Source organism: Schistocerca serialis, chromosome 10 (genome assembly GCF_023864345.2).
Source record: "Schistocerca serialis cubense isolate TAMUIC-IGC-003099 chromosome 10, iqSchSeri2.2, whole genome shotgun sequence".
Classification (NCBI taxonomy): Eukaryota; Metazoa; Arthropoda; class Insecta; order Orthoptera; family Acrididae; genus Schistocerca; species Schistocerca serialis.
Window position 1 is genome coordinate 161,990,792 of NC_064647.1, and position 25,519 is coordinate 162,016,310.

At 44.2% G+C, this 25,519-nt stretch overlaps 1 protein-coding gene across 3 annotated transcripts in view; it reads right to left on the minus strand.

Annotated features, from left to right (window-relative positions):
- The window catches only part of LOC126425328 (speckle targeted PIP5K1A-regulated poly(A) polymerase-like), a 231,286-nt gene that overhangs the window by 198,148 nt on the left and 7,619 nt on the right, over positions 1–25,519 (minus strand). For all 3 annotated transcript variants that reach the window (XM_050088312.1, XM_050088313.1, XM_050088314.1), the window contains exons 3-5: positions 17,378–17,489; positions 13,568–13,659; positions 12,620–12,922 (exon numbers count right to left, since the gene is read on the minus strand). In XM_050088312.1, the coding sequence (XP_049944269.1) occupies positions 12,620–12,922; positions 13,568–13,659; positions 17,378–17,489 (507 nt within the window). The remainder of the gene's footprint in view (positions 1–12,619; positions 12,923–13,567; positions 13,660–17,377; positions 17,490–25,519) is intronic.

Sequence of the window (25,519 nt, forward strand, 5' to 3'; positions counted from 1 at the left end):
CATTGATTTTGCTGGTCCATTCTGGAATGCTCTATGGTTGGTTCTGGTCGACGCCTTCAGTAATTTTCCTTTTGTTGTCCGGATGTCTTCAACGACGTCCTCCGCGCACCATCCAAGCGTTGTCTGCTATCTTTTGCATTGAAGGTCTTCCGCAGACTATTGTTTCCGACAATGGCCCACAGTTCATGTCCGCAGAATTTCAGTCATTCTGCCAGGCCAATGGTATTCAACATCTGACATCCGCGCCGTTTTCGCCTCAGTCAAACGGTGCCGCTGAACGATTGGTCCGGACTTTCAAGTCACAGATGTTGAAGTTGAAAGCGTCGCATTCTCGGGAGGACGCATTGTTGCTCTTTTTGTCTTCGTATCGCTCTCAGCCCCGAGATGGTCGCTCGCCGGCTGAGTTGCTCCATGGTCGTCCTCATCGCACCTTGAAGTCTTTGCTGCATCCGCCGCATCAGGTTCCTTTGCAGCGGCAGACTCCTGCTTTTGCTCCAGGCGACGTTGTATTTTATCGCAACTATCGAGGTTCACGGCGTTGGCTCGCAGGGCGCATTCTTCGCTGCCTCGGCCGCGCGATGTATTTGGTTTTGGGGGCCTCTGGTGAGGTGCGTCGGCATCTCAATCAGCTGCGCCTCTGTCGTCGCACGGGTTCTGCCGCTCCCCGTCTGCTTTCAGCGACGGTGCCGTCCGGTCAGCGCCCTGGGGACCCATCTACTGGCTCGCCTCATCCCCAGGTGTTACCGACGATGCCTTCCATTTTGCCCCATGGCGACGCGCCGCCGCCGCCTCCGCCTGTTCTCCCGCCGACGCCGCCCGCAGTGGACGCTTCGCTGCAGCCGCCAAGTGCCTCCCAGGGTCACGCGCCGCCGATCGCTTCCCGTGACCAGCTGTCCTCCGCCATGGCACTCCCGCCCGCTCCGGACCACATGGCGTCTTCGCGCGTCGGCTACCCCGACGCAATGGAGGTCGACCCTTCGGCCCCTCCTGTCTCATTACGGGCGCATACACCGCATGTTGACGTGCACCCTGGACTAGCTTTTCAGGCGTTTCCTAGCTCCCCTCGGACCGAATGGCCGGGTGTGGGTGGCACAGCCTCGCCTGTTGTTAGGCTCCCCACCTCATCGCATACGTCAACATGGGGTCCTCCCCACGGCGGGCGGAAGCCTTATCTCACGACCGTTCGCCGATTTGCGGGGGAGGAATGTGGTGTCACCGCCAGACACCACACTTGCTAGGTGGTAGATTAAATCGGCCGCGGTCCATTTAGTACATGTCGGACCCGCGTGTCGCCACTGTGTAATTGCAGACCTAGCGCCACCACAAGGCAGGTCTCGTGATACGAACAAGCACTCGCCCCAGTTGGACGGACTACCTAGCTAGCGACTAGATGTACGAAGCCTTTCTCTCTCATTAGCCGAGAGACAGAATAGCCTTCAGCTAAGTTAATGGCTACGAACTAGCAAGGCGCCATTAGCCTTACAGTGATTGTAATTAAAGTCTCCTGTGTATAGTCAAGAGCGATGTACCACAATGATTGATTAAAGATAAGTATTAATCCAGCTACGTACTTTTCTTCATAGCATTAATTACGTAGCCTGTTCCAGTACTTGACGCCCGTCGGCGTGTGTGTGTACGCGTGCCTTTCTTTCGGCTACCCGTCACTGTGGACTGGCTGCCTTGTCAGTCCACTTCAAGTACTACTCTATCAAATGTCAAAACAAGCGCGTGTGGGCATTAAGGATGCATCTACCTTTTTCATCACCTGATGCACTGTAATGACACCCTGATCAGAGAGGTACGTCTGGATTTCTGCGTAGATCAGACCATCGAGCAGCCTAGTGTAAATACCACCGTGCGAAGAATTCAGTGTGCTACGAGCCTCGACACGAACGCGACAGCCGTGGAGGAGCGAAGCTGCGAGCAGTTGTTGGGCTCGAGAATCAGAAATCATCTCTAAAAGCGAAGTGCCATTGTGTAAATGAGAGCAGGACTTCACAGGGCCAGCAATTGCATCAACACCTTTCTCAAAAACAAATGGATTTACCATTGCAAAGGACTGACCGTCTCCAGTACGTGAAACCACAAGGAAGTGAGGTGCAACTGGGAGGGTCTTCAAATCGTTAGCCTCATTTCGTTTCCGCTTAGTAGATGTTGACTGTTTTTTTTTTTTTTTTTTTTTTTTTTTTTTAGGGCGCAAAACTGCTATGGTCATTAGTGCCCGGTCCGTGACTTAGGAAACAGTAAAAAACCGAAATTGAAAATCAGCAGCAATGGGAACGAAAGTCATAAAATTGGAGAAACTAAAAGCAGAAGGAAGGCTTAAAAATCCACTACAGAAAGGGGTTGGTTGTCCCCAAAAAAAGCTTCAAATGACTGACGTCATTTCACTGGCACTAATAAACTTGAGAACGCGGTCGGCTGAGCGCATGTCATCTGCTAAAATCGACGATATATCAGGCGATAGCTGTAGACGGGAGCGTAATGGATTAAAATAGGGGCACTCAATTAAAAGGTGTCTTACGTCCACAGCTGAGAGCAGTGGGGACAGAGTGGGGGAGGATCACCGCTTAAAAGATGTCGATGGCTAAAAAGACAGTGCCCTATCCGGAGTCTAGTTAAAATTACCTCCTCCCGACGACGCGTTCGGGAGGAAGAGGTCCAAGCACAAGGAAGAACTTTCACGTCCTGCAATTTATTATGGGTAAGTGTTGACCAATGCGTGTGCCATAAATGAACAACACGTCGACATAAAACGATCCGTAGATCAGCGAAGGGAATCGATTGAATAGCTGGCCGAGGAAGAGAGACTGCAGCCTTGGCTGCAATATCGGCCGCCTCATTTCCACAGATACCAACGTGTCCCGGGAGCCAGAGGAACGCCACCGAGACGCCCCCCAGGTGGAGTAAGCGCAGACAGTCCTGAATCCGGTGGACCAGAGGGTGCACACGATAAAGAGCTTGGAGACTGAGGAGAGAGCTGAGAGAATCTGAGAAGATAACGTACTGTATCCGCTGATGGCGGCAGATGTAGTGGACAGCCTGGAGAACAGCGTAAAGCTCCGCAGTATAAACCGAACACTGGTCGGGAAGCCGAAAGTGATTTGGGGTGTCGCCAACAATATAGGCACTTCCTACACCTAACGATGCTTTCGAGCCGTCGGTGTAAATAAATGTGGCGTCCGTCATTTGTGCACATAGAGCAGCAAATGCCCGACGATAAACAAGTGAAGGGATACCATCCTTGGGAAATCGACAAAGGTCACGGAGCAGGCAGATCCGGGGACGGAGCCAAGGCGGTGCTGTACCCCAAGTTGTCAAGAAGGTTTTAGGAAAGCGGAAGGAAAGAGAATGGAGCAGTTGACGGAAGCGGACTCCTGGTGGTAGTAGGGAGGAGGGGCGGCCTGCATACCCTACATCAAAGGAGGCGTCGAAAAAAAGGTCATGGGCTGGATTAGCAGGCATGGAAGACAGATGGCTAGCATAACGACTCAGAAGGACTGCTCGCCGATTGGACAGCGGAGGTTCAGTAGTCTCAGCATAAAGGCTTTCCACAGGGCTGGTGTAAAAAGCTCCAGACACTAAACGTAATCCACGGTGGTGGATAGAGTCGAGACGCCAAAGAATAGACGGCCGAGCAGAGGAGTAGACTATGCTTCCATAGTCCAATTTTGAGCGCACTAAGGTGCGATAGAGGCGGAGAAGGACCACTCGGTCCGCTCCCCAGGAGGTACCATTCAGGACACGGAGGGTGTTAAGGGATCGCAGACAGCGAGCCGAAAGATAGGAAACGTGGGAGGACCAGCACAGTTTTCTGTCAAACATAAGACCCAAGAATTTAGCGACGTTTGAAAATGGAAGGTTGACAGGACCTAGATGTAAGGAGGGCGGAAGAAACTCCTTACGTCGCCAAAAATTAACACAAACGGTCTTACTGGGAGAAAAACGGAAGCCGGTTTCGATGCTCCAAGAGTGGAGGCGATCAAGACATCCTTGAAGAAGTCATTCAAGAAGGGTGGTCCGTTGAGAGTTGTAGTAGATCGCAAAATCGTCCACAAAGAGGGAGCCCGAGACATCAGGAAGGAGACAATCCATAATTGGATTGATGGCAATGGCAAACAGTACAACACTCAGCACGGAGCCCTGGGGTTCCCCGTTTTCTTGGGAGAAAGTACGGGAGAGAGTAGTGTTCACCCGCACCATAAATGTGCGCTCTGCCATAAATTCGCGAAGAAAAAGGGGCAGCCGACCTTGAAAGCCCCAAGAGAACAGTGTGCGGAGGATGCCTGTCCTCCAACAGGTATTGTATGCTCTCTCCAGATCAAAAAATATTGCTACTGTTTGGCGTTTGCGGAGAAAATTGTTCATGATATAAGTGGAGAGAGCAACAAGATGGTCAACTGCAGAACGATGCTTTCGGAATCTGCATTGGACAGGTGTTAAAAGACTGCGGGATTCCAGTCACCAAGCTAAACGGTAATTCACCATACGCTCCAAAACCTTACAGACACTACTCGTGAGAGAAATGGGGCGATAGCTAGAGGGGAGACGTTTGTCCTTTCCAGGTTTCGAAACAGGAACGATGATAGCTTCCCGCCATCGTCTGGGAAAAGTACTGTCGGTCCAAATTCAATTATAAAGGCGAAGGAGGTAACGCAGACTATGGGTTGATAAATGCAGAAACATTTGGACGTGGATATCATCCGGTTCTGGGGCGGAGGAGCGAGAAGAGGAGAGTGCGTGTTGGAGTTCCCGCATGGAGAAAACAGCATTGTAGCTTTCGCGATTTTGAGACGAGAAAGCAAGAGGTCGCACTTCCGCTGCACGTTTCTTCGGGAGAAATGCTGGCGGGTAATTTGAAGAGCTCGAAATCTCAGCAAAGTGCTGACCCAACGAGTTAGAAATCGCGACGGGGTCCACTAATGTGTCATGCGCGACAGTGAGCCCAGAGACCGGGGAGAAACTAGGCGCACCTGAGAACCGCTGAAGCCAACTCCAAACTTCCGAGGAGGGAGTGAAGGTGTTAAATGAGCTAATAAAGAATTTCCAGCTTGCCTTCTTGCTATCGTGGATGACACGACGGCATTGCGCTCGGAACTGCTTATAGCGGATACAGTTGGCCAAAGCAGGATGGTGGCGGAAAATGCGGAGAGCACGTCGCCGCTCACGTATTGCATCATGGCATGCCTCGTTCTACCAAGGAACTAGGGGGCGCCGGGGCAATTCGGAGGTGCATGGTATTGAATGTTCCGCAGCTGTAAGAATAACATCGGTAATATGTGTGACCTCATCGTCGACGCTGGGAAAGCGATGGTCATCGAATGTCGCTAGAAACGAAAAAAAGTGTCCAATCAGATTGGGCAAACTACCAACGTCGTGGGCGCATGTAGGGCAGTTGAGGCTGCAGTCTAAGGACACATGGAAAGTGGTCACTCGAGTGTGTATCATCAAGGGTGAACCATTCGAAGCGCCGAGCTAGCGGAACAGTACCGACTGCAAGGTCCAAATGAGATAAATTTGTCGTGGAGGCAGACAAAAATGTAGGGACCCCAGTGTTGAAGCAAACTAGATCTGCTTGGTGGAAGACGTCTAGCAATAGTGAGCCACGTGGACAAGGATGTGGAGATCCACAAAGCGGGTGGTGGGCATTGAAGTCCCCAACCAGCAAATATGGGGGTGGAAGCTGACCAAGAAGATGAAGGAGATTAGCTCGTGCCATTGGTGTGGACGATGGAATGTATACAGTACAAAGAGAGAACGTGTATCCGGAAAGGGAAAGACGGACGGCGACAGCTTGGAAGGAAGTGTTTAAATGGATTGGGTGATAATGGAGAGTTTCATGGAGAAGAATCATGAGTCCTCCATGTGCTGGAGTGCCTTCAACAGAGGGGAGATCATATCGGACGGACTGAAAATGAGGGAGAACAAAGCGGTCATGGGGACGCAGCTTTGTTTCCTGAAGACAGAAGATGACCGGCGAATAGGATCGTAAGAGGATCGACAATTCATCCCGATTGGCTCAAATACCGCGGATATTCCAGTGGATAATGGACATAGGGTGAACAGAAAATGGAGGAATGTGACCAAGGTCACTGTCAACACAATGACTGCTCAGAGCTTGCGACCGGCAGCATGGAATGGCATTCAGCCGAAGGCAGAAGATCCTGATCCATAGGTTGGTCAGGAGCAGCTCCTGCCACCAGCGATCGGCCGGTTGATCGGCCGCCAGCAGTGCGCCTCGGCGACACAGAAGACGGCCGAGGGCGATTTCCGCCAGGTGGTGCTGTAGATGGGACACGCCTTGGCGGAGAAGGAGATGAACTGGGTTTCTTTGTAGCCTTCTTGGAAATATGATGTTTAGAGGAAGGAGGAACCGATGGTTGTGAAGTTGCGGTACGTAAAAACTCTTCACAAGTATGCTCTTTTTTCGAAGTCTTGGTGTCTGACTTTTGGGCTCGAGATTTAGCAGAACTCGACGAAGGGTGAGCCAGAGAGGGGGCAGGCGAAAGTGGTGAGGTTGAACGGGCGATTTTTGCGCTGGCCGATCTGACGACTGTGGCACTAAAGGAGAGGTCGCAAGTCTGCGTGGCCGCCTCCTTTGTTGGCCGAGGAGAAGCAAGGACAGTGCTGTATTTTCCTGTCTGAGGCATGGTGGGCTGTCGACTGGCGAATAATTTTCGAGCAGCAAAGGTCGACACCTTTTCCTTCACTCTGATTTCCTGGATGAGCTTTTTGTCCTTAAAAATGGGGCAATCACGAGAGGAAGCAGCGTGGTCACCCATACAGTTGATGCAGCGAGGGGATGGAGGTGGACAAGTACCCTCATGGGCATCCTTGCCACACGTAACACATTTGGCCGAATTGGAACAGGACTGGCTGGTGTGATTGAACTGCTGACACCGATAGCAACGCGTAGGGTTTGGGACGTAAGGGTGAACGGAAATTATCTCATAGCCTGCTTTGATTTTCGATGGGAGTTGAACTTTGTCAAATGTCAAGAAGATAGTGCGGGTTGGAATGATGTTCATGTCAACCCTTTTCATAACCCTATGAACAGCCATTACGCCCTGGTCAGACAGGTAGTGCTGAATTTCTTCGTCAGACAATCCATCGAGGGAGCGTGTATAAACGACTCCACGCGAGGAATTTAAAGTACGGTGCGGTTCCACCCGGACAGGGAAGGTGTGTAGTAGTGAAGTACAGAGCAATTTTTGTGCCTGGAGGGCACTGACTGTTTCTAACAACAGGGTGCCATTCCATAATCTGGAACAAGACTTTACAGGACCTGCAATTGTGTCGACACCTTTCTGAACAATGAAAGGGTTGACCGTGGAGAAGTCGTGACCTTCGTCAGACCGAGAAACAAGGAACTGTGGCAACGATGGAAGAACTGTCTGTGGCTGAGACTCAGTGAACTTACGCTTGTGAGCAGACATAGTGGAAGGTGAGGAAACCATTGCGGAAGAATCCCCCATGATTACCAGCGTCTCCGATGGCGCGCTTCTCCCTTGTGGGGGGCCTCTCTGAGGGCACTCCCGCCTTAGGTGGTTGTTCACACCTCAGGTCACGCCTCCCGACAAACGGACGGAGGGACCAATCAGCACTTTCGGAAGGTATCAGCTTGGGTAATCACCCCTCCTGGGCCTGGCCGTTACCAGGGGGTACGTCCGTGTCCCACCTGTCTACCCGGGGCGGGGAATTACGCGTTACTCCGTCATCGGCTACGCATGGAAGTGCGTGGGTCGGCCTTCAGACACGCACAGGGAGGAAAAAAGAGAAAGGGAAATGAAAGAAGAGGGGTCTCAAACGCCGCAGCGGAGAAAAGAGCAAAGAGAAGAGGGAAGGAAAAGAGAAGGACAGAGGAAGGACGAAGACCTGCAAGTGTAGAAAGCAAGGAATTTGTAACAGTTTCGAGCGTCCGTCTCCAGACGTAGGCACAAATCATACTCCCAGAGGGGGAGAAAGGGAAGGAAGGAGCCAGGGGTGTGGGGGGGGGGGGGGGGGGCGAAGATGGGGGACGGGGAAGGATGCGGAAAGGGAGGGTATGCAGCCCGGAAAGGAAGGAGGGCCACATTATCTCGGGCTCCCGTGCTCGCTACGCACGTATCCACGAAAGAGTTGTGGACCCCCTGGGGGAGATGTTGACTGTGAAGAAGATGAGTGGCTCATTGTGAGAGAATCCCCCAAGATTGCCAGCCTCTCTGATGGCGCACTCCTTTCAAATGGGGGCCTTCTCAGAGGGGTGCACCCACCTTTGGTGATCGTTCACACATCACGTCACACCTCCTAAACACCTGATCGAGGGACCAATTGGCAATTTGGAAAGATAACTGCTCAGGTAATTGCCCCTCCCTGGGCCTGGCCTGTACCAGGGGTACGTACAAAACCTACCTGTTGACACAGGTCTGTGAATTACACGTTCCCCAGTGATTTCATCCGTAAATTGTTGTTGTTGTTGTCTTCAGTCCTGTGACTGGTTTGATGCAGCTCTCCATGCTACTCTATCCTGTGCAAGCCTCTTCATCTCCCAGTACCTACTGCAGCCTACATCCTTCTGAATCTGCTTAGTGTATTCATCTCTTGGTCTCACTCTACGATTTTTACCCTCCATGCTGCCCTTCAGTACCAAATTGGTGATCCCTTGATGCCTCAGAACATGTCCTCCCAATCGATCCCTTCTTCTAGTCACGTTGTGCCACAAACTACTCTTCTCCCCAATTCTATTCAATACCTCCTCATTAGTTATGTGATCTACCCATCTAATCTTCAGCATTCTTCTGTAGCACCACATTTTGAAAGCTTCTATTCTCTTCTTGTCCAAACTTGTTATCGCCCATGTTTCACTTCCATACATGGCTACACTACATACAAATACTTTCAGAAACGACTTCCTGACACTTAAATCAATACTCGATGTTAACAAATTTCTCTTCTTCAGAAGTGCTTTCCTTGCCATTGCCAGTCTACATTTTATAACCTCTCTACTTTGACCATCATCAGTTATTTTGCTCCCCAAATAGCAAAACTCCTTTACTACTTTAAGTGTCTAATTTCCTAATATAATTCCCTCAGCATCACAGGATTTAATTCAACTACATTCCATTATCCGCATTTTGCTTTTGTTGATGTTCATCTTATACCCTCCTTTCAAGACACTGTCCATTCCGTTCAACTGCCCTTCCAAGTCCTTTGCTGTCTCTGACAGAATTACAATGTCATTGGCAAACCTCAAAGTTTTTATTTATTCTCCATGAATTTTAATACCTACTCCGAACTTTTGTTTCCTTTACTGCTTGCTCAATATACAGATTGAATGGCATCCGTACATAGATATGTTAAAAAAGGTAGGAAGATTTTTCTGTTTAGCAAAAGTGACAAAAAGCAAATTTCATAGTACATGACAGCTCAACACAAAAGTTTTGCCTCAAGTACAGATAGTGTTGAGGATCAGCGGACAAAGTTCAAAACCATTGTACAATATGCATTAGATGAGTACGTGCCAAGCAAGATCGTAAGAGATGGAAAAGAGCCACCGTGGTACAACAACCGAGTTAGAAAACTGCTGCGGGAAGCAAAGGGAACTTCACAGAAAACATAAACATAGCCAACGCCTTGCAGACAAACAAAAATTGCGCAAAGCGAAATGTAATGAGAGGAGGGCCATGCGAGAGGCATTCAATGAATTCGAAAATAAAGTGCTATGTACTGACTTGGCAGAAAATCCTAAGAAATTTTGGTCTTATGTCAAAATGGTAGGTGGATCAAAACAAAATGTCCAGACACTGTGACCAAAATGGTACTGAAACAGAGGATGACAGAATAAAGGCCGAAATACTAAATGTCTTTTTCCAAAGCTGTTTAACAGAGTAAGACTGCACTGTAGTTCCTTCTCTAGATTGTCGCACAGATGACAAAATGGTAGATATTGCAATAGATGACAGAGGGACAGAGAAACAATTAAAATCGCTCAAAAGAGGAAAGGCCGCTGGACCGGATAGGATACCAGTTCGATTTTACACAGAGTATGTGAAGGAACTTGCCCCCCTTCTTGCAGCAGTGTACCGTAGGTCTCTAGAAGAGCGTAACATTCCAAAAGATTGGAAAATGGCACAGGTCATCCACGTTTTCAAGAAGGATGTCCAACAGATGTGCAGAATGATAGACCTATATCTCTAACGTCCATCAGTTTTAGAATTTTGGAACACGTATTATGTTCGAGTATAGTGACTTTTCTGGACACTAGAAATCTACTCTGTAGAAATCAGAATGGGTTTCGAAAAAGACGATCGTGCGAAACCCAGCTCATGCTATTCGTCCACGAGATTCAGAGGGCCATAGACACGGGTTCCCAGGCAGATGCCGTGTTTCTTGACTTCTGCAAGGCGTCTGATACAGTTCTCCCACAGTCGTTTAATGAACAAAGTAAGAGAATATGGACTATCAGACCAATTGTGTGATAGGATTGAAGAGTTACTAGATAACAGAATGCAGCATGTCATTCTCAATGTTGAGAAGTCTTCCAAAGTAAGAGTGATTTCAGGTGTGCCGCAGGGGAGTGTCGTAGGACCGCTGCTATTCACTATATATATAAATGACCTTGTGGATAACATCAGAAGTTCACCAAGGCTTTTTGCAGATGATGCTGTAGTATATCGAGAGGTTGCAACAATGGAAAATTGTACTGAAATGCAGGAGGATCTGCAGCGAATTGATGCATGGTGCAGGGAATGGCAATTGAATCTCAATGAAGACAAGTGTAATGTGCTGCGAATACATAGAAAGAAAGATCCTTTATTATTTAGCTACAATATAGCACGTCAGCAACTGGAAGCAGTTAATTCCATAAATTATCTGGGAGTAGGCATTAGGAGTGATTTAAAATGGAATGACCATATAAAATTAATCGTTGGTAAAGCAGATGCCAAACAGATTCATTGGAAGAATCCTAATGATATGTAGTCCGAAAACAAAGGAGGTAGGTTACAGTACACTTGTTCACCCACTGCTTGAATACTGCTCCCTGGCGTGGGACCCATACCAGATAGGGTTGATAGAAGAGAGAGAGAAGATCCAACGGAGAGCAGCGCGCTTCGTTACAGGATCATTTAGTACTCGCGAAAGCGTTATGGAGATGATAGATAAACTACAGTGGAAGACTCTGCAGAAGAGACGCTCAGTAGCTCTGTACAGGATTTTGTATAAGTTTAGAGAACATACCTTCACTGACGAGTCAAGCAGTATATTGCTCCCTCCTACGTATATCTCGCGAAGAGATCATGAGGATAAAATCAGAGAGATAAGAGCCCAAACTGAGGCATACCAACGATCTTTCATTCCACGAACAATACAAGACTGGAATAGAAGGGAGAACTGATAAAGGCACTCAAAGTACCCTCCGCACACCATCAGGTGGCTTGCAGAGTATGGATGTAGATGTAGATATCTGTTGTGTGTCAGACGTGTGAGCCAGCCTTCAGGACCACACAAAGAGGAAGAAGAAAAAGAGGAACCTCAAACGCAGAAGAAGAGGAAGGATACGAGAAGGGGAACAAAGAAAGTGAAGAGGAACAAAAAGCAGTGGAGAGACTTTTCTGATGTTAGGATACTGAAAATGCAGAATACGTTCCAAAAAACATCCCAGACATGTTCATCAAGGGGGAAGAATATGGACAGGATCGACATGCAGCACAAAAGGGAAAAGATACTGCAAAGGCTGGAGCCCTGTGGTAGCCAAGCATGAACTCACCAAAGAGTGGTGAGCCCCCTGGGGGGCTTTTGAGCTGTGATCTGTTTATACTGTCATTTAACTATTTAAAAATCTGCTAACTAAGTATGCATCAGCACAGGACTGTGTCATCAAATTTTAGCAACAATGCACTGGCTAAGGCATCGCTCCTTGTCGACAGCTGTCGGGCAAAACCCGAGTCTCCCGTTGTGCCCCATCCACCCTATTCTCCAGGCCTAGCCTTCAACAGACCTCTTCCTGTTTCCCTACATAAAGTGACGTCATTTCCAAATCGTGAAGAAGATTCAGAATAATGTGGCAAGAACCCTTCATTCAATCCCTGAAAGTTTTTTTCCAGGTTTTCCAAAAGTGGGAGAAATGTTGGGAATGATGTATTGCCAGTGGAGGGGACTACTTTGAGGGAGAGAGTACTTAAAACACAGTAGAGTGAGCAGTGAAGATGTTATAAGCAAAGTTTGGTCAGTCTCTCTCTCTCTCTCTCTCTCTCTCTCTCTCAAACACACACACACACACACACACACACACACACACACACACACACACACACCTCAAAAAACAACTATAAAGGTCTCCAAAAATAAAGGTCTCTGTTAGTAATCCATACATATAAATAGTACATCAAAAATTATAATGTCTGTAAAAAGTGAGACTGAAGTACCTCATATTTATGATTTTAGTACATTACATGTAGGGCTAAAATTAATGTTAAAGACTACCAGGAATGAACTGTGTATCTTATGGGTCAAAGAAGGAGACTAATGAAAACGCCAAGCTTTATACACAATGTGCAGTGAATAATATTTAAAATTAACCAGGTTTTCATTCAAAACTTCCTTATATTGTAAAGATGTAAATTTCCACGCAGGTACTTACCACAATCTATGAAGATGTCAAGGTCACTTGTCTCCAGAGCAGTACCAGAGACACGAGAGCCAAACGGGTACACTCTCACGTTGGGAACTAACTCGTCAGGAAGTATCCTCTCCAGCACGGCACACACAGGATGACGTTCCCGACTGCCGACACCATCATCTATGTCATCATCAAAGTCCAAAGTCAATTTATCGGCTGTACTAACCAGATCGGCAATTTTCTGGTTAAAAGAGTCCTCATTCTTCAAGACTGCCTTTATGTCTGGATCTAGTGTAAATGTCTCGTGCATGTTGACCAGTCCCGCTGCAGAAAAATAACCACACAATAATAAATAATACATCTCCATTGGACAATTTCGAACAAGCCTGTCATGTTCCCAAGGCTTGGGCTTTCCTACCAGTTCTCATGATCTAGCAGTCCATACTACATACTCCACAGTCTTTGTGATATGCTTTCATAATGAAATGTTGACAACTTTTAACAAAATTGTATGTTACAGATTACAGTGGGCCAAATCTACAGACATTAAACTCACTAAACTGTCACCTAATACAAGTGTATTTTAACTGAAATGTAGTCAATAGATTATGATGGATAATATGAACTACATGAAAAAGCAGACACCAGGAGCTGGATGGGCACCGTGGACTAGAACGATATGAAGTACATACATGGTGCAAGCCAAGCAAGACGTCCAAACCAAACAAATGAAATAACTAAATGAATGAACATGTACAGTGTTGGCAAAACAGGTAAAGGTGTTAACATCTTACACCTAAACCTGTACAACTGCCAAACACCATGTGTGTCATTTAAATGCAGTTCAGTGTTCAGTATGGAGAGAGAAAATGTGAAAAGAAATGCCTGTAGCAATTCCATACAGATATAGCAGCATGCATGTACTTAAGCTAAACATGTGTATTTGTTACAGTAGTTCAAAATACTCACAAATGGACTTCCATTCGGGCTCATGTGAAGCACGCACTGTATTCGTTTTCACTCGAACTGGGTGGCTCGACAATACTTTACCAACTGAGATCCTGAAAGGAATTAGTATACATTGCTATCTTAACCACAGACTGATTTCCATGATCAAAGAAAAGTAGGGACTAATCTTAAAAACAGATGCAAGTTTAAAAAGGAAACAACAATTATTTATTTAAATAAAGTGTGCTCTTTCTGCACAAGTGGCACACACAAGCCCCACACATAAATTAGTGGCTCTTAAAGATGTGACTGTACTTCAGTGATTAAAAAATCATAGCAAATGAACAACTAGATTCTCGAAATGAGCAAACTGCTGGTTTCTTGTCAGTGGGAATTTGCATTACCTTAGGCCCAGATGCTCACAATGATTAGGTTGCAAAGCGTATCACATACATGTTTTCTTTCCTGAGGTAAGCTCGCTTGCAGGTGTTTTAACTGACTCTCCATATCCTGGATATATTGGTACAAACGTGGATTTGGCCCCTACCTGGTCCTACATCGTCTTTCAAGGGCAGACTGCGGAATCTCACTGACCAAGGAAGTACAAAGTTTCTCCACAAAGTATCAGCTCCATTTCTATTTTGATGCTCCTATAAGCTGAAGTGTTGTCTATGCATTAGGCTAGTTGGCGGAGGTTGTTAAGCATCCCAATGCAACTGACCCCAGCTCTCTTCAAACACCTCAGGAGTTGAGACATTTACCAATGTGAAACTACATTTGGTGCTCCACTTTTAGCCGCAATGTACCATTCACTTGAAAAACTGTTCCAATGACATGAGGTGGTTTTGGAAGGCAACAATGACTCCAATATCAAAAACTGAAGAAAATGTGACGTGAGTGAACTTTAAATTTTGGCCGATGGCCAGAAGTTCAACTGGGTGGCTGACTGAAGAACTTCTGGAACAGTGAAGAAATGATGCTACTTTTCTTGGACAGTCTTATAATGGGAGATGAGGTTTGAGGATTTTGAACACGACCCTGAGACAGAGACAGAGCTCCAAGGGGCACATCTCACCATCACCACACCCAAAGAATGCATGCACGAGTAGATCCAAAGTAAAGGCAATGCTCATTGTCTTCTTTTACGTTAGTGGTAACATCCACTACAAAGAGACTGTCACTGCTGCCTTTCATATGGAAGTGTCCACATGAAAAAAAAAGTGTGTCATGTCAAACCACAAGTTCCCAGCCACACTGCCTTCTCAGTGAGGTATTATCTGGTTAAAAACGAAGTGTCAATGCTGCACCAATCCCACTCCACAAGTTTCTTCTTTGTTTTTCTGGTTCAAGGTAACCTAAAAGGCCACCATCCTGAGACTACTGACAACACAGCAATTGCTGTTACACTTGCCTAAATAAAATTACAACACAGGCCTTCCAAGATGCCTCCAACACTTGGAAATCTTAGTGGCAGAAATGTATTTATGTAGGTGGGTCCCATTTTGGAGAATAATGAGGCTCTGTACTGTATTTATCTATGAATTAGTATTTGTGGACTTACAAGGAGAGTCCCCCAGTGGTCTGATTGAGTTTTTGAAACAATGTGTATGGTGATGTAGGTTAGGATCCCGAGTATATCTTACGTACAAGATATACATTTTTTTATATTAATCATCATACAAACATTTGCACTTTGGACAAAACAACTATGATGAAGATTTAAACAAAAGAACAGATTATAAATAAATATGCAAAATGTGGAACAGAAATAATGAATGCAATGACATGGACAAGAACATTAGATGACCAAATGGAAGAAAATTAATAATAAAAAATATTACAGTCACATGCACAAAGCTTCCAAATGAAAAAAATTACAGGAAGGAAAAAAAAATTAGAGTACATGTGAAAGTTAATATTATGGTTAAAACAACAACACAGGATTTGAAAATTTAAAAAAAATTATATTTAAACCAATTAATTGAGTAAAAATAATGATCAAAGTAATTTTGGCAAATATTTCAAAATCAAAAAATTTTGAAGCACCTGACACGATTCAAACCTATACCCTTCTGCATATCATTCTGATAAGTTAGGCACAACACTACAATTATATTTATTACTGTCAGTTTTCAGGATCTAAAACATAACACAAAATTATGAAATTTTTTTATGGATTACTTGCAAATGTGGGCCCACCAGGGTACGATACCTCGAATTCTAACCTACATCACAGTCCAAATGGTTTCAAAAACTATCCCACTCTCCTTGTTAGTGACATTACTTTCTGGGCAAACCTAGTACACCAACATCACACAGGCAGTTCATAGGGATGTGTTGTATGTTAGTGAATGTTATCCTGTTGAAAAATCACAGCAGTGTACTGTCTCACAAGAGGTATCACATGGTACACTACTGTGCTGTTCAAATTACTGGAACATTACCAGACATGACCTGAAGTCACATCAGATGGCTCCCCACATTGCATTTGAGATAGTACAGGAGTATGACCCTTCAAAGTCTGGACAGAATGCATCCCCTTTCCATGCTGTGTCATAGTCTTAACGTGACGGTCACATGAGGCAATCTCTTCCGTGCTAGGAGTGTGCAAACAGTCATGAATCATTTACTTCCTTTCCTGGCACATTTTGTAATTAGCTACTTGTTTGCAAAAAGTTTTTTCCTTGCGTAATCAAGCGAGTTGTGAGTAACATGTATTCTGTCAGCTTCTCACATTGTCCCAAAATTTAGTGCCCCTGCCCTCGCCCCAACCCCTCATGGGGTTTGCTGAGACAACTGGCTCAAGCCTCAATACCTCCAAAAGATAACTATTGTGGTTGCACATATGTGTGGATAGCGATTTTCGGCATTAACATTTCTTTATGAAAACTGTTTAACAACGGGATGCAGCTATCAAGTTAATATTCCAAACTTTTTGTATTTTAATTCCTCAGTCAGTCCCTTCAATTTGTGCACAACCTTTTGAATCACCCTGTATGATACGCATTTCATACTTCACACTGTTACATAATCAATAAATTCATTTATCCAGCAAATATATAAACATAATAGAGTTAATATTAACAATTGCAATATTTTATTAATGTGCAGTGTAAATTAGTTGTCATCAACAGGAAAGTAAGTAAACGCTGAACTTTTAACTGCACAGAAACTGAAAATAAAGGAAAGTGAAACTTAAACTTTTTTGAACAAAATCTCCACCTTCCTAAGATCTAATCCTGCCAGAGCCAACGCTGCTAATGCTCTACACTGTCATTTCACACGTATTCTGGTACCACACTGAACACTTATATATAATTACTAGGAAGGATTTGTTACAAAGTCTTTTCTGATGGTACTCATCTTGAGTAGGCCTTTTACAGATGTGAAGGTGGATGATAAACAGTTCAGATGAAATGTGGTGCTACATAAGAATAGTGAAGACCAGAAGTTTAGACCACAGAATTCATTAAGAGTTATTCACTCAAATTAGGATAAGAGGCCTTTGTGGTACAACTTGACTAAAATGGGGATTGGTTGATAGGACATCTTCAGACTGGAATCCTAACAACAGTTATCATCAGTAATGGAATTAAAGAGTAGCAAACAGATCGTGAAAGGTAGGTGACTTGATTGAAACGAACAATCCAAACTTATAGATTTATCGTGTCCGATAACTTAACATTATACTGAATTTTGAAAGACTTCCCTTAAAATGGACATTATCTGCTAAAGCACAGAAATAAAATAATAATGAAAGATCACTTCAGAAAATGCATGACAACATTGAAAGTACATAGAAATAATACATCACCCCTTGGAGAAACTTACCTGTCTGCAAACTCTATTACAGCATTGTCATTGCCAAGTCCAATGTACGTAATAGTACCGAATTTCTGAAGTCCCCAATATATATCAATTATCTTTGCACCTTTCGGAACCTCTGCAACCAAACATATTGTACTTTAATCACTAATATAGGGTAACTAAAAAGTTATTTTATATGTAACCTGCTGAAATACAGTAACAAACTTTTCAGTATTTACGCAACTTCAATTCCAAGAATATCTTCTAGCATCAATTGTCCCCAATTTTCTGTCCACACCAAATACGAATGTGTGTTCCATACATAAAGCCAATGTAATTGTGTGATGGGTACTGAATACGAACTGATAGTGGAAACAAGAGTGTCTTTGTCCTAAGCAGAGTGGTTACCCAAATAGCAGCAAGAAGTGACCGGTTGTAACTCATGCAATGTGCTGTACATGAGTAAACAAGCAGCTATGTGCCAGGCCTCATTCACGCAAGAGTGGATCGCACTACACGATGTGTCAAATACATGTCTGGTGACGATTGTTGATCGCAAGAATGTCTCTGAGCTGTGATCGATATCCACTGCTGGCGAGGATACTAAATCAGAAATGTAACAGATTCTGATAAATGACAATATTATGAAAAGGATAAATTGCTACCCACCATATAGCAAAGATGTTGAGTCACAAGTTTTGGAATGAGAGAGGAGTGAGGGGAAGGTGGGTGGGGAGTGGTTGGTAGGATGAGGTACAAATTTGTGTGGCACAGGAAAGTGCAAAAATATGCGAGAGTGATGCAGGAAGAGTGATCAATTTGAACATCTAGTTTTATGATATCGATGGGAGTAATGAGGAACACGAGACGCCGCACCAACAATCAGCACAGTCTTGCAACCATGTGTTGTACAAGATGAGACAGTTGATACGGTGCAGCTTATAAATAAGAGGGTGTGCTGCAGTTTGGAAGACAAGTGAAACACAGGACAGAAGAGAAAGGAGGACAGACACAGAGTATAGTAATATGTTCAAAAATAGTAACAAAGGCAAACAGCTCTGGGTTATGAGATGGAAGAAAGCCATTAGGCAAAAATCAAACAATAGAAAACTCAGGACGGAATAATGACAATATTATGAAAAGGACAGATTGCCACTCACCACATAGCAAATTGAGATTCAACATTTCTGCTATATGATGAATAGCAATCTATCCTTTTCATAATGTTGTCATTATTCCAGCCTGAATTTTCTACTGTTAGATCCTGGTAAATTATAGTTACTTCTGTACTTATTGTAAAAGGGGAAGGGGTGGGGGGGGGGGGGGGGTGGTACTGGACGGATGGGCATTGAATTAATAAGGGTAGTCTGTGAGTTGCTCCTGATGACAGCAGTCAAAGCTCCAAGAAATAGTGGAACTCATGTGACAGATACTAAATACTGTATTGTTCTTGTTTTGCTTGCAGAATGAGACAGAACTGTCATCAGCACTTTTACACTCATACTTACAGAATACATTTGTAATGAGATGTAAAATATCATTTGCAGAATGGGATGTTCCAGATCCTTGATCTCCATTGGCTGATTAAAGATGTTCATAGGTTAAGGTAGTTAGTAAGTAGGAAACACCCCACTTTTGGGAAGTTTCTGGCAGTTTGTGCAGATCAAAGTTGTACCGATCCTGTGCCATCAGCGATGAGGGCCACAGACTGGTGCTTCTACCTGCTCAGTGGAGTCATTTTCTCTGTGGAGCCAGGAGTGAAGAGCTTGGAGTGGATATAACCTCCGTGGCATCAAAGAAACCATTGCTGAAAATACAACAGATGTTCAGATTTTATTGTAAAAAATTGTTCTGAGTCTACTGTGAGACACACTTGCACAAAAACCTAACTGGAATTTCACACCCATGCAGTCAATCAAGGGGAAGAGGCCAGGATTGTATGTTATAGGAAATACATCGTGTTCAACTTCTCTGGGCGTGTTACGCCACTAGACAGAAGAAAAATTCTCTTTCACCACACTGATGCTGCGGATCAAACTCCACGGGGGAGGAGCTGGTTCACAGTTCAAGGGCAATGTGTAGGAGGACCCTTACTGCATTGACATTGTACAGCGAGACAGAAAATCTGAGAGAATTGGAAAACTGAGCTGCAGATCGACTACTGGATGCTTTCAATGGCCCACTTCTATTACCCCCAGCAGGAAAATAAGCCACAAAACATTCCACTAACAAATGAAAATGTGTGTGAGACTACACTTCTAACCAAGACTCGACTCGGCGTTAGCCTATATGAGCATGCCTTAAAACCTGATCCAAACTTTCATACCACCGATGTTCCTATCGACACTACTGCTCATTAGTACTGAATACCTGTTAGAGGATGTCAATATGGTGTGTGTTCCCCTTTGCCTTTAAGATGGCTTGTATTCTGGTGGGGCCACTTCCAATGAGGTGTTTGAATTTCTGTGGAGGTATAGTAGCCCCTTCTTCCTCAAGAACTGAAACCACAGAAGGTAGTGATGTTTAACACCAAAGTGAATGTTATGGCTCTTACCACGGGTCTTCTGCTCGCATGAGGTTGGGACTCCAGGTAGGCTAGTCCATTACAGGAACGTTACTTTCCACAAACCATTACCACACAGAAGCTGCTTTATGACAAGTCATATTGTCACGCTGACACAAATATCAGCTCCGAACTGTTTCTTTACTGTACACAGGACGCAATTCTGTAATGTGTGTTCCTATGCTTCTGGATTTAGGGTTGTTTTCTTAAGTGCAATAAGGAAACTACACCCTTACCACAAAGAACAAACCCCGTACTGTTGTTGTTGTTGTTGTTGTGGTCTTCAGTCCTGAGACTGGTTTGATGCAGCTCTCCATGCTACTCTATCCTGTGCAAGCTTCTTCATCTCCCAGTACCTACTGCAACCTATATCCTTCTGAATCTGCTTAGTGTATTGATCTCTTTGTCTCCCTCTACGATTTTTACCCTCCACGCTGCCCTCCAATGCTAAATTTGTGATCCCTTGATGCCTCAAAACATGTCCTACCAACCGATCCCTTCTTCTAGTCAAGTTGTGCCACAAACTTCTCTTCTCCCCAATCCTATTCAATACCTCCTCATTAGTTACATGATCTACCCACTTTATCTTCAGCATTCTTCTGTAGCACCACATTTCGAAAGCTTCTATTCTCTTCTTGTCCAAACTGGTTATCGTCCATGTTTCACTTCCATACATGGCTACACTCCATACAAATACTTTCAGAAACGACTTCCTGACACTCGATGTTAACAAATTTCTCTTCTTCAGAAACGCTTTCCTTGCCATTGCCAGTCTACATTTTATATCCTCTCTACTTCGACCATCATCAGTTATTTTGCTCCCTAAATAGCAAAACTCCTTTACTACTTTAAGTGTCTCATTTCCTAATCTAATCCCCTCAGCATCACCCGATTTAATTTGACTACATTCCATTATCCTCGTTTTGCTTTTGTTGATGTTCATCTTATATCCTCCTTTCAAGACACTGTCCATTCCGTTCAACTGCTCTTCCAAGTCCTTTGCTGTCTCTGACAGAATTACAATGTCATCGGCGAACCTCAAAGTTTTTACTACTTCTCCATGAATTTGAATACCTACTCCGAATTTTTCTTTTGTTTCCTTTACTGCTTGCTCAATATACAAATTGAATAACATCGGGGAGAGGCTACAACCCTGTCTCACTCCTTTCCCAACCACTGCTTCCCTTTCATGCCCCTCGACTCTTATAACTGCCATCTGGTTTCTGTACAAATTGTAAATAGCCTTTCGCTCCCTGTATTTTACTCCTGCCACCTTCAGAATTTGAAAGAGAGTATTCCAGTTAACGTTGTCAAAAGCTTTCTCTAAGTCTACACATGCTAGAAACGTAGGTTTGCCTTTTCTTAATCTTTCTTCTAAGATAAGTCGTAAGGTTAGTATTGCCTCACGTGTTCCAACATTTCTACGGAATCCAAACTGATCTTCCCCAAGGTCCGCTTCTACCAGTTTTTCCATTCGTCTGTAAAGAATTCGCGTTAGTATTTTGCAGCTGTGACTTATTAAACTGATAGTTCGGTAATTTTCACATCTGTCAACACCTGCTTTCTTTGGGATTGGAATTATTATATTCTTCTTGAAGTCTGAGGGTATTTCGCCTGTCTCATACATCTTGCTCACCAGATGATAGAGTTTTGTCATGACTGGCTCTCCCAAGGCCATCAGTAGTTCTAATGGAATGTTGTCTACTCCCGGGGCCTTGTTTCGACTTAGGTCTTTCAGTGCTCTGTCAAACTCTTCACGCAGTATCTTATCTCCCATTTCATCTTCATCTACATCCTCTTCCATTTCCATAATATTGTCCTCAAGTACATCGCCCTTGTATAAACCCTCTATATACTCCTTCCACCTTTCTGCCTTCCCTTCTTTGCTTAGAACTGGGTTGCCATCTGAGCTCTTGATATTCATACAAGTGGTTCTATTTTCTCCAAAGGTCTCTTTAATTTTCCTGTAGGCAGTATCTATCTTACCCCTAGTGAGACAAGCCTCTACATCCTTACATTTGTCCTCTAGCCATCCCTGCTTAGCCATTTTGCACTTCCTGTCGATCTCATTTTTGAGACGTTTGTATTCCTTTTTGCCTGCTTCATTTACTGCATTTTTATATTTTCTCCTTTCATCAATTAGATTCAATATTTCTTCTATTACCCAAGGATTTCTACTAGCCCTCGTCTTTTTACTTACTTGATCCTCTGCTGCCTTCACTACTTCATCCCTCAGAGCTACCCATTCTTCTTCTACTGTATTTCTTTCCCCCATTCCTGTCAATTGTTCCCTTATGCTCTCCCTGAAACTCTGTACAACCTCTGGTTCTTTCAGTTTATCAGGTCCCATCTCCTTAAATTCCCACCTTTTTGCAGTTTCTTCAGTTTCAATCTGCAGTTCATAACCAATAGATTGTGGTCAGAATCCACATCTGCCCCTGGAAATGTCTTACAATTTAAAACCTGGTTCCTAAATCTCTGTCTTATCATTATATAATCTACCTGATACCTTTTAGTATCTCCAGGATTCTTCCAGGTATACAACCTTCTTTTATGATTCTTGAACCAAGTGTTAGCTATCATTAACCCCGTACTGTAACATCACCTATTTCGTACTTCACTGTTACCAGTACACATGATGGAAGGTAACATTTCCAATGCATTTACCAAACCCGAAACCTTTCATTGGATTGCCACACAATATAGCATGATTCATCACCCCAAATAGCTCGTTCTCGCAGTCAGTCACTCCCCAGTGGTGTTTTCTTTACACCACCTCAAGCGTCACTTAGCACTGATTGCAGAAATGGATGCCTTATGAGGAGCTGCTCAACCACTTTGTTCCATTACTTTTAACTGTCTATGCACAGTCAGTGTGCTAGTTGGACACTATGTAAAGTTTTGGAAATCACAAGTGGCTCCTCCTGTTGATTTCATGCAATCTTTTATAACCACCCTTTGCAATGCTTGTCAGTGTCACTCCCTGTCAGTAAACAATGTCTGCCTGGCACGGTTTAGCTGAGGTTGTTCCTTCCCAGATCCATTTCACAATCGCAATCACCAACAGTCAACTCTGGTAACATTAGAAGGGTTGAAACGTCCCTAACAGATTTTTTACTCAGGTTACATCTAATGACTGGTCCACTTTCGAAGTCATCAAGCTCTCCTGACCAAAGTATTTTGCAGTTATGGCTTCTCTACTGACAACACAATACTCCCTAGTTTCCAGCCTCTAGTGATCAATTACGCATTACACATAGATGTCCAGATACATTTCACTGACAGTTAGAGCAAACAGAAATGCATTCATAGGGTATGTGGTAATATCACCAATGTGGGACCAGATTTGGCTGTGTTTCGTGGCATATACTGCCATGAAGTATGGTGTGTGTGTGTGTGTGTGTGTGTGTGTGTGTGTGTGTGTGTGTGTGTGTGTGTAGGGGGAGGGGGGGGGAGGGAGAGACATACGTGCAATGAACGTTTCGGAAGGTATTTGCTGGAATGTGGTGCTACAGAAGAATTCTGAATATTAGATGGTTAGAGCCAGCAACTAATAAGGAAGTGCAAGATCAAATTGGAGAGAAAACAATACTATGGCACAACTTGACTAAGGTAAGTGTTTGGTTGGCAGAACATAGCCAGATGGAAAAAAATCTTCAGTTTGAAAATGGAGAGAGAGAGAGAGAGAGAGAGAGAGAGAGAGAGAGAGAGAGAATGTAGCACTTCATTTCCAAGATGGTAGCAAGAGATGGCAGCTGTTATCTTTCTAAAAAGACATAACTAAAAGTTCTCCTATTTTTATGATCTTGCCAACTGGAAGAATGAATGTGTGGCATATAACCACTTCTTTCATGTGAAATAATAATTATAAATGTCTCATCCTTGGAGTACCAAACTTTAATCAGCCAAGAAAATGGAATAATGGTAAATTTGCCAGAAGAGCTCATTAGCCCATTAAGCTGTTCCCACTTCTACTAACGTCCCATTAAATATGACACTGGTAATACAGACAGTGTGTACATAAAGTCCAGGAACACTTTCAATTATTTATTGCGCAAGAACCAAACATTGTACAGATATCATACATATGTCATTTTGAAGAGAAACCCTGAAAGTAACCCCCCCCCCCCCCCTTTCATGTATACCTCCACAGTGTAGTTTGGTTATTTGCTGATAGTCAGCACTGGTCAAAAACATGGCAAGTTTAAGTGCGGAGCGAGCTTTCTGTGTGTTGGAGTTTGACAAAAACAAGTGTGCCACAGCTGTTCAATGGATGTTTAGAACCAAGTATGGTAAGAAGCCACCAACAAGGAAGGTCATTTACTACTGGCACAACAAATTTGTTCCGACGGGTTGCTTGGGCTTGGCAAAGAGAAGTAAATGTCCCCGTGTGAGTGAAGTGAATGCGGAGCGCTTACGAGAGCCATTCATAAGGAGTCCAAAGAAATCCGTCTGGTGCATCCCGTGTTTGTAAAAATAAAACTTTCAGAGTTTCTCTTCAAAATGCAATAAGTATGACATCTGTACAACGTATAGTTCTTGTGCAATAAATAATTTAAAGTGTTCCTGAACTTTATGTACACCCTGTATATTTAATTTAACAGCAATGATACAACCAAAGACCAGCCTTGGTGCGGTAAAAATGGAGCAAATTTTGGCCACCAGGTGTACCAAGTTTCCCAACAGCCTGGCACTACTTTCAATACTATGTGAGCTGTGTGTTGCTAAATGTGGAAGAAGCTTGTGGTGGGTAGCAGTTAAGGCAGTTTCATCAGGTCACTAGTTTGAGTTGGCATCACAAAACAGGTGATGGGAGAGATACTCAATGAACAAATTTGGATGGCAAAGCTATATAGCTGTCACCACCTCATTATTAAAAGAACAGTAATGTAGACACTCTTACTCTGTCTCTATCAACACTGTTGTGCCAACTTGAGAGCAGTTTTTCCATGAGATGAGCCTGTCTCATCATTGCTTTCCTTGCAGCACACTATATCTCCTAAATTAAATTCTCATTAGGTCATTTTTAAGTCAAATTATTCCTTTGGATGAAGATGTACAGAAGAGCAAAGTGTTTACAGTACACACACACACACACACACACACACACACACACACACGAGGAGGGGGGGGAGGGAGGGAGAGAGAGGGGGGGGGGGGGGGAGAGAGAGGGGGGGGGGGGGAGAGAGAGAGAGAGAGAGAGAGGGAGAGAGAGAGAGGAGAGAGAGAGAGAGAGAGAGAGAGAGAGAGAGAGAGGGGGGGGGGGGGGGGGGGGGAGGGGGGCAGTTCTGACGATTTGTTCCATTTCATTTCAAGGTGTCCTTTGCCCACAAATAGGTGCTGACTTCAAGATAATGAATATGGTTCTGGTAGGAAAATTTCAACTACTCCGACTGCCAAAGACATCAATAAACACTTTTTTACTCCTTTTTCTCTTATCACTATAACTTTTTATTGTGTTTCATAATTGTGGCTGAAAAGACACATTATTCCTTGCAAGTCACCAAGAAAATCCTCTATATTCAAAATCACAGTACACTAACTTCTCCTGCAAGTAGAAAGAAGTTCTAATTCCTTGAGCAAGGGATAAACGTGTGTGTTTG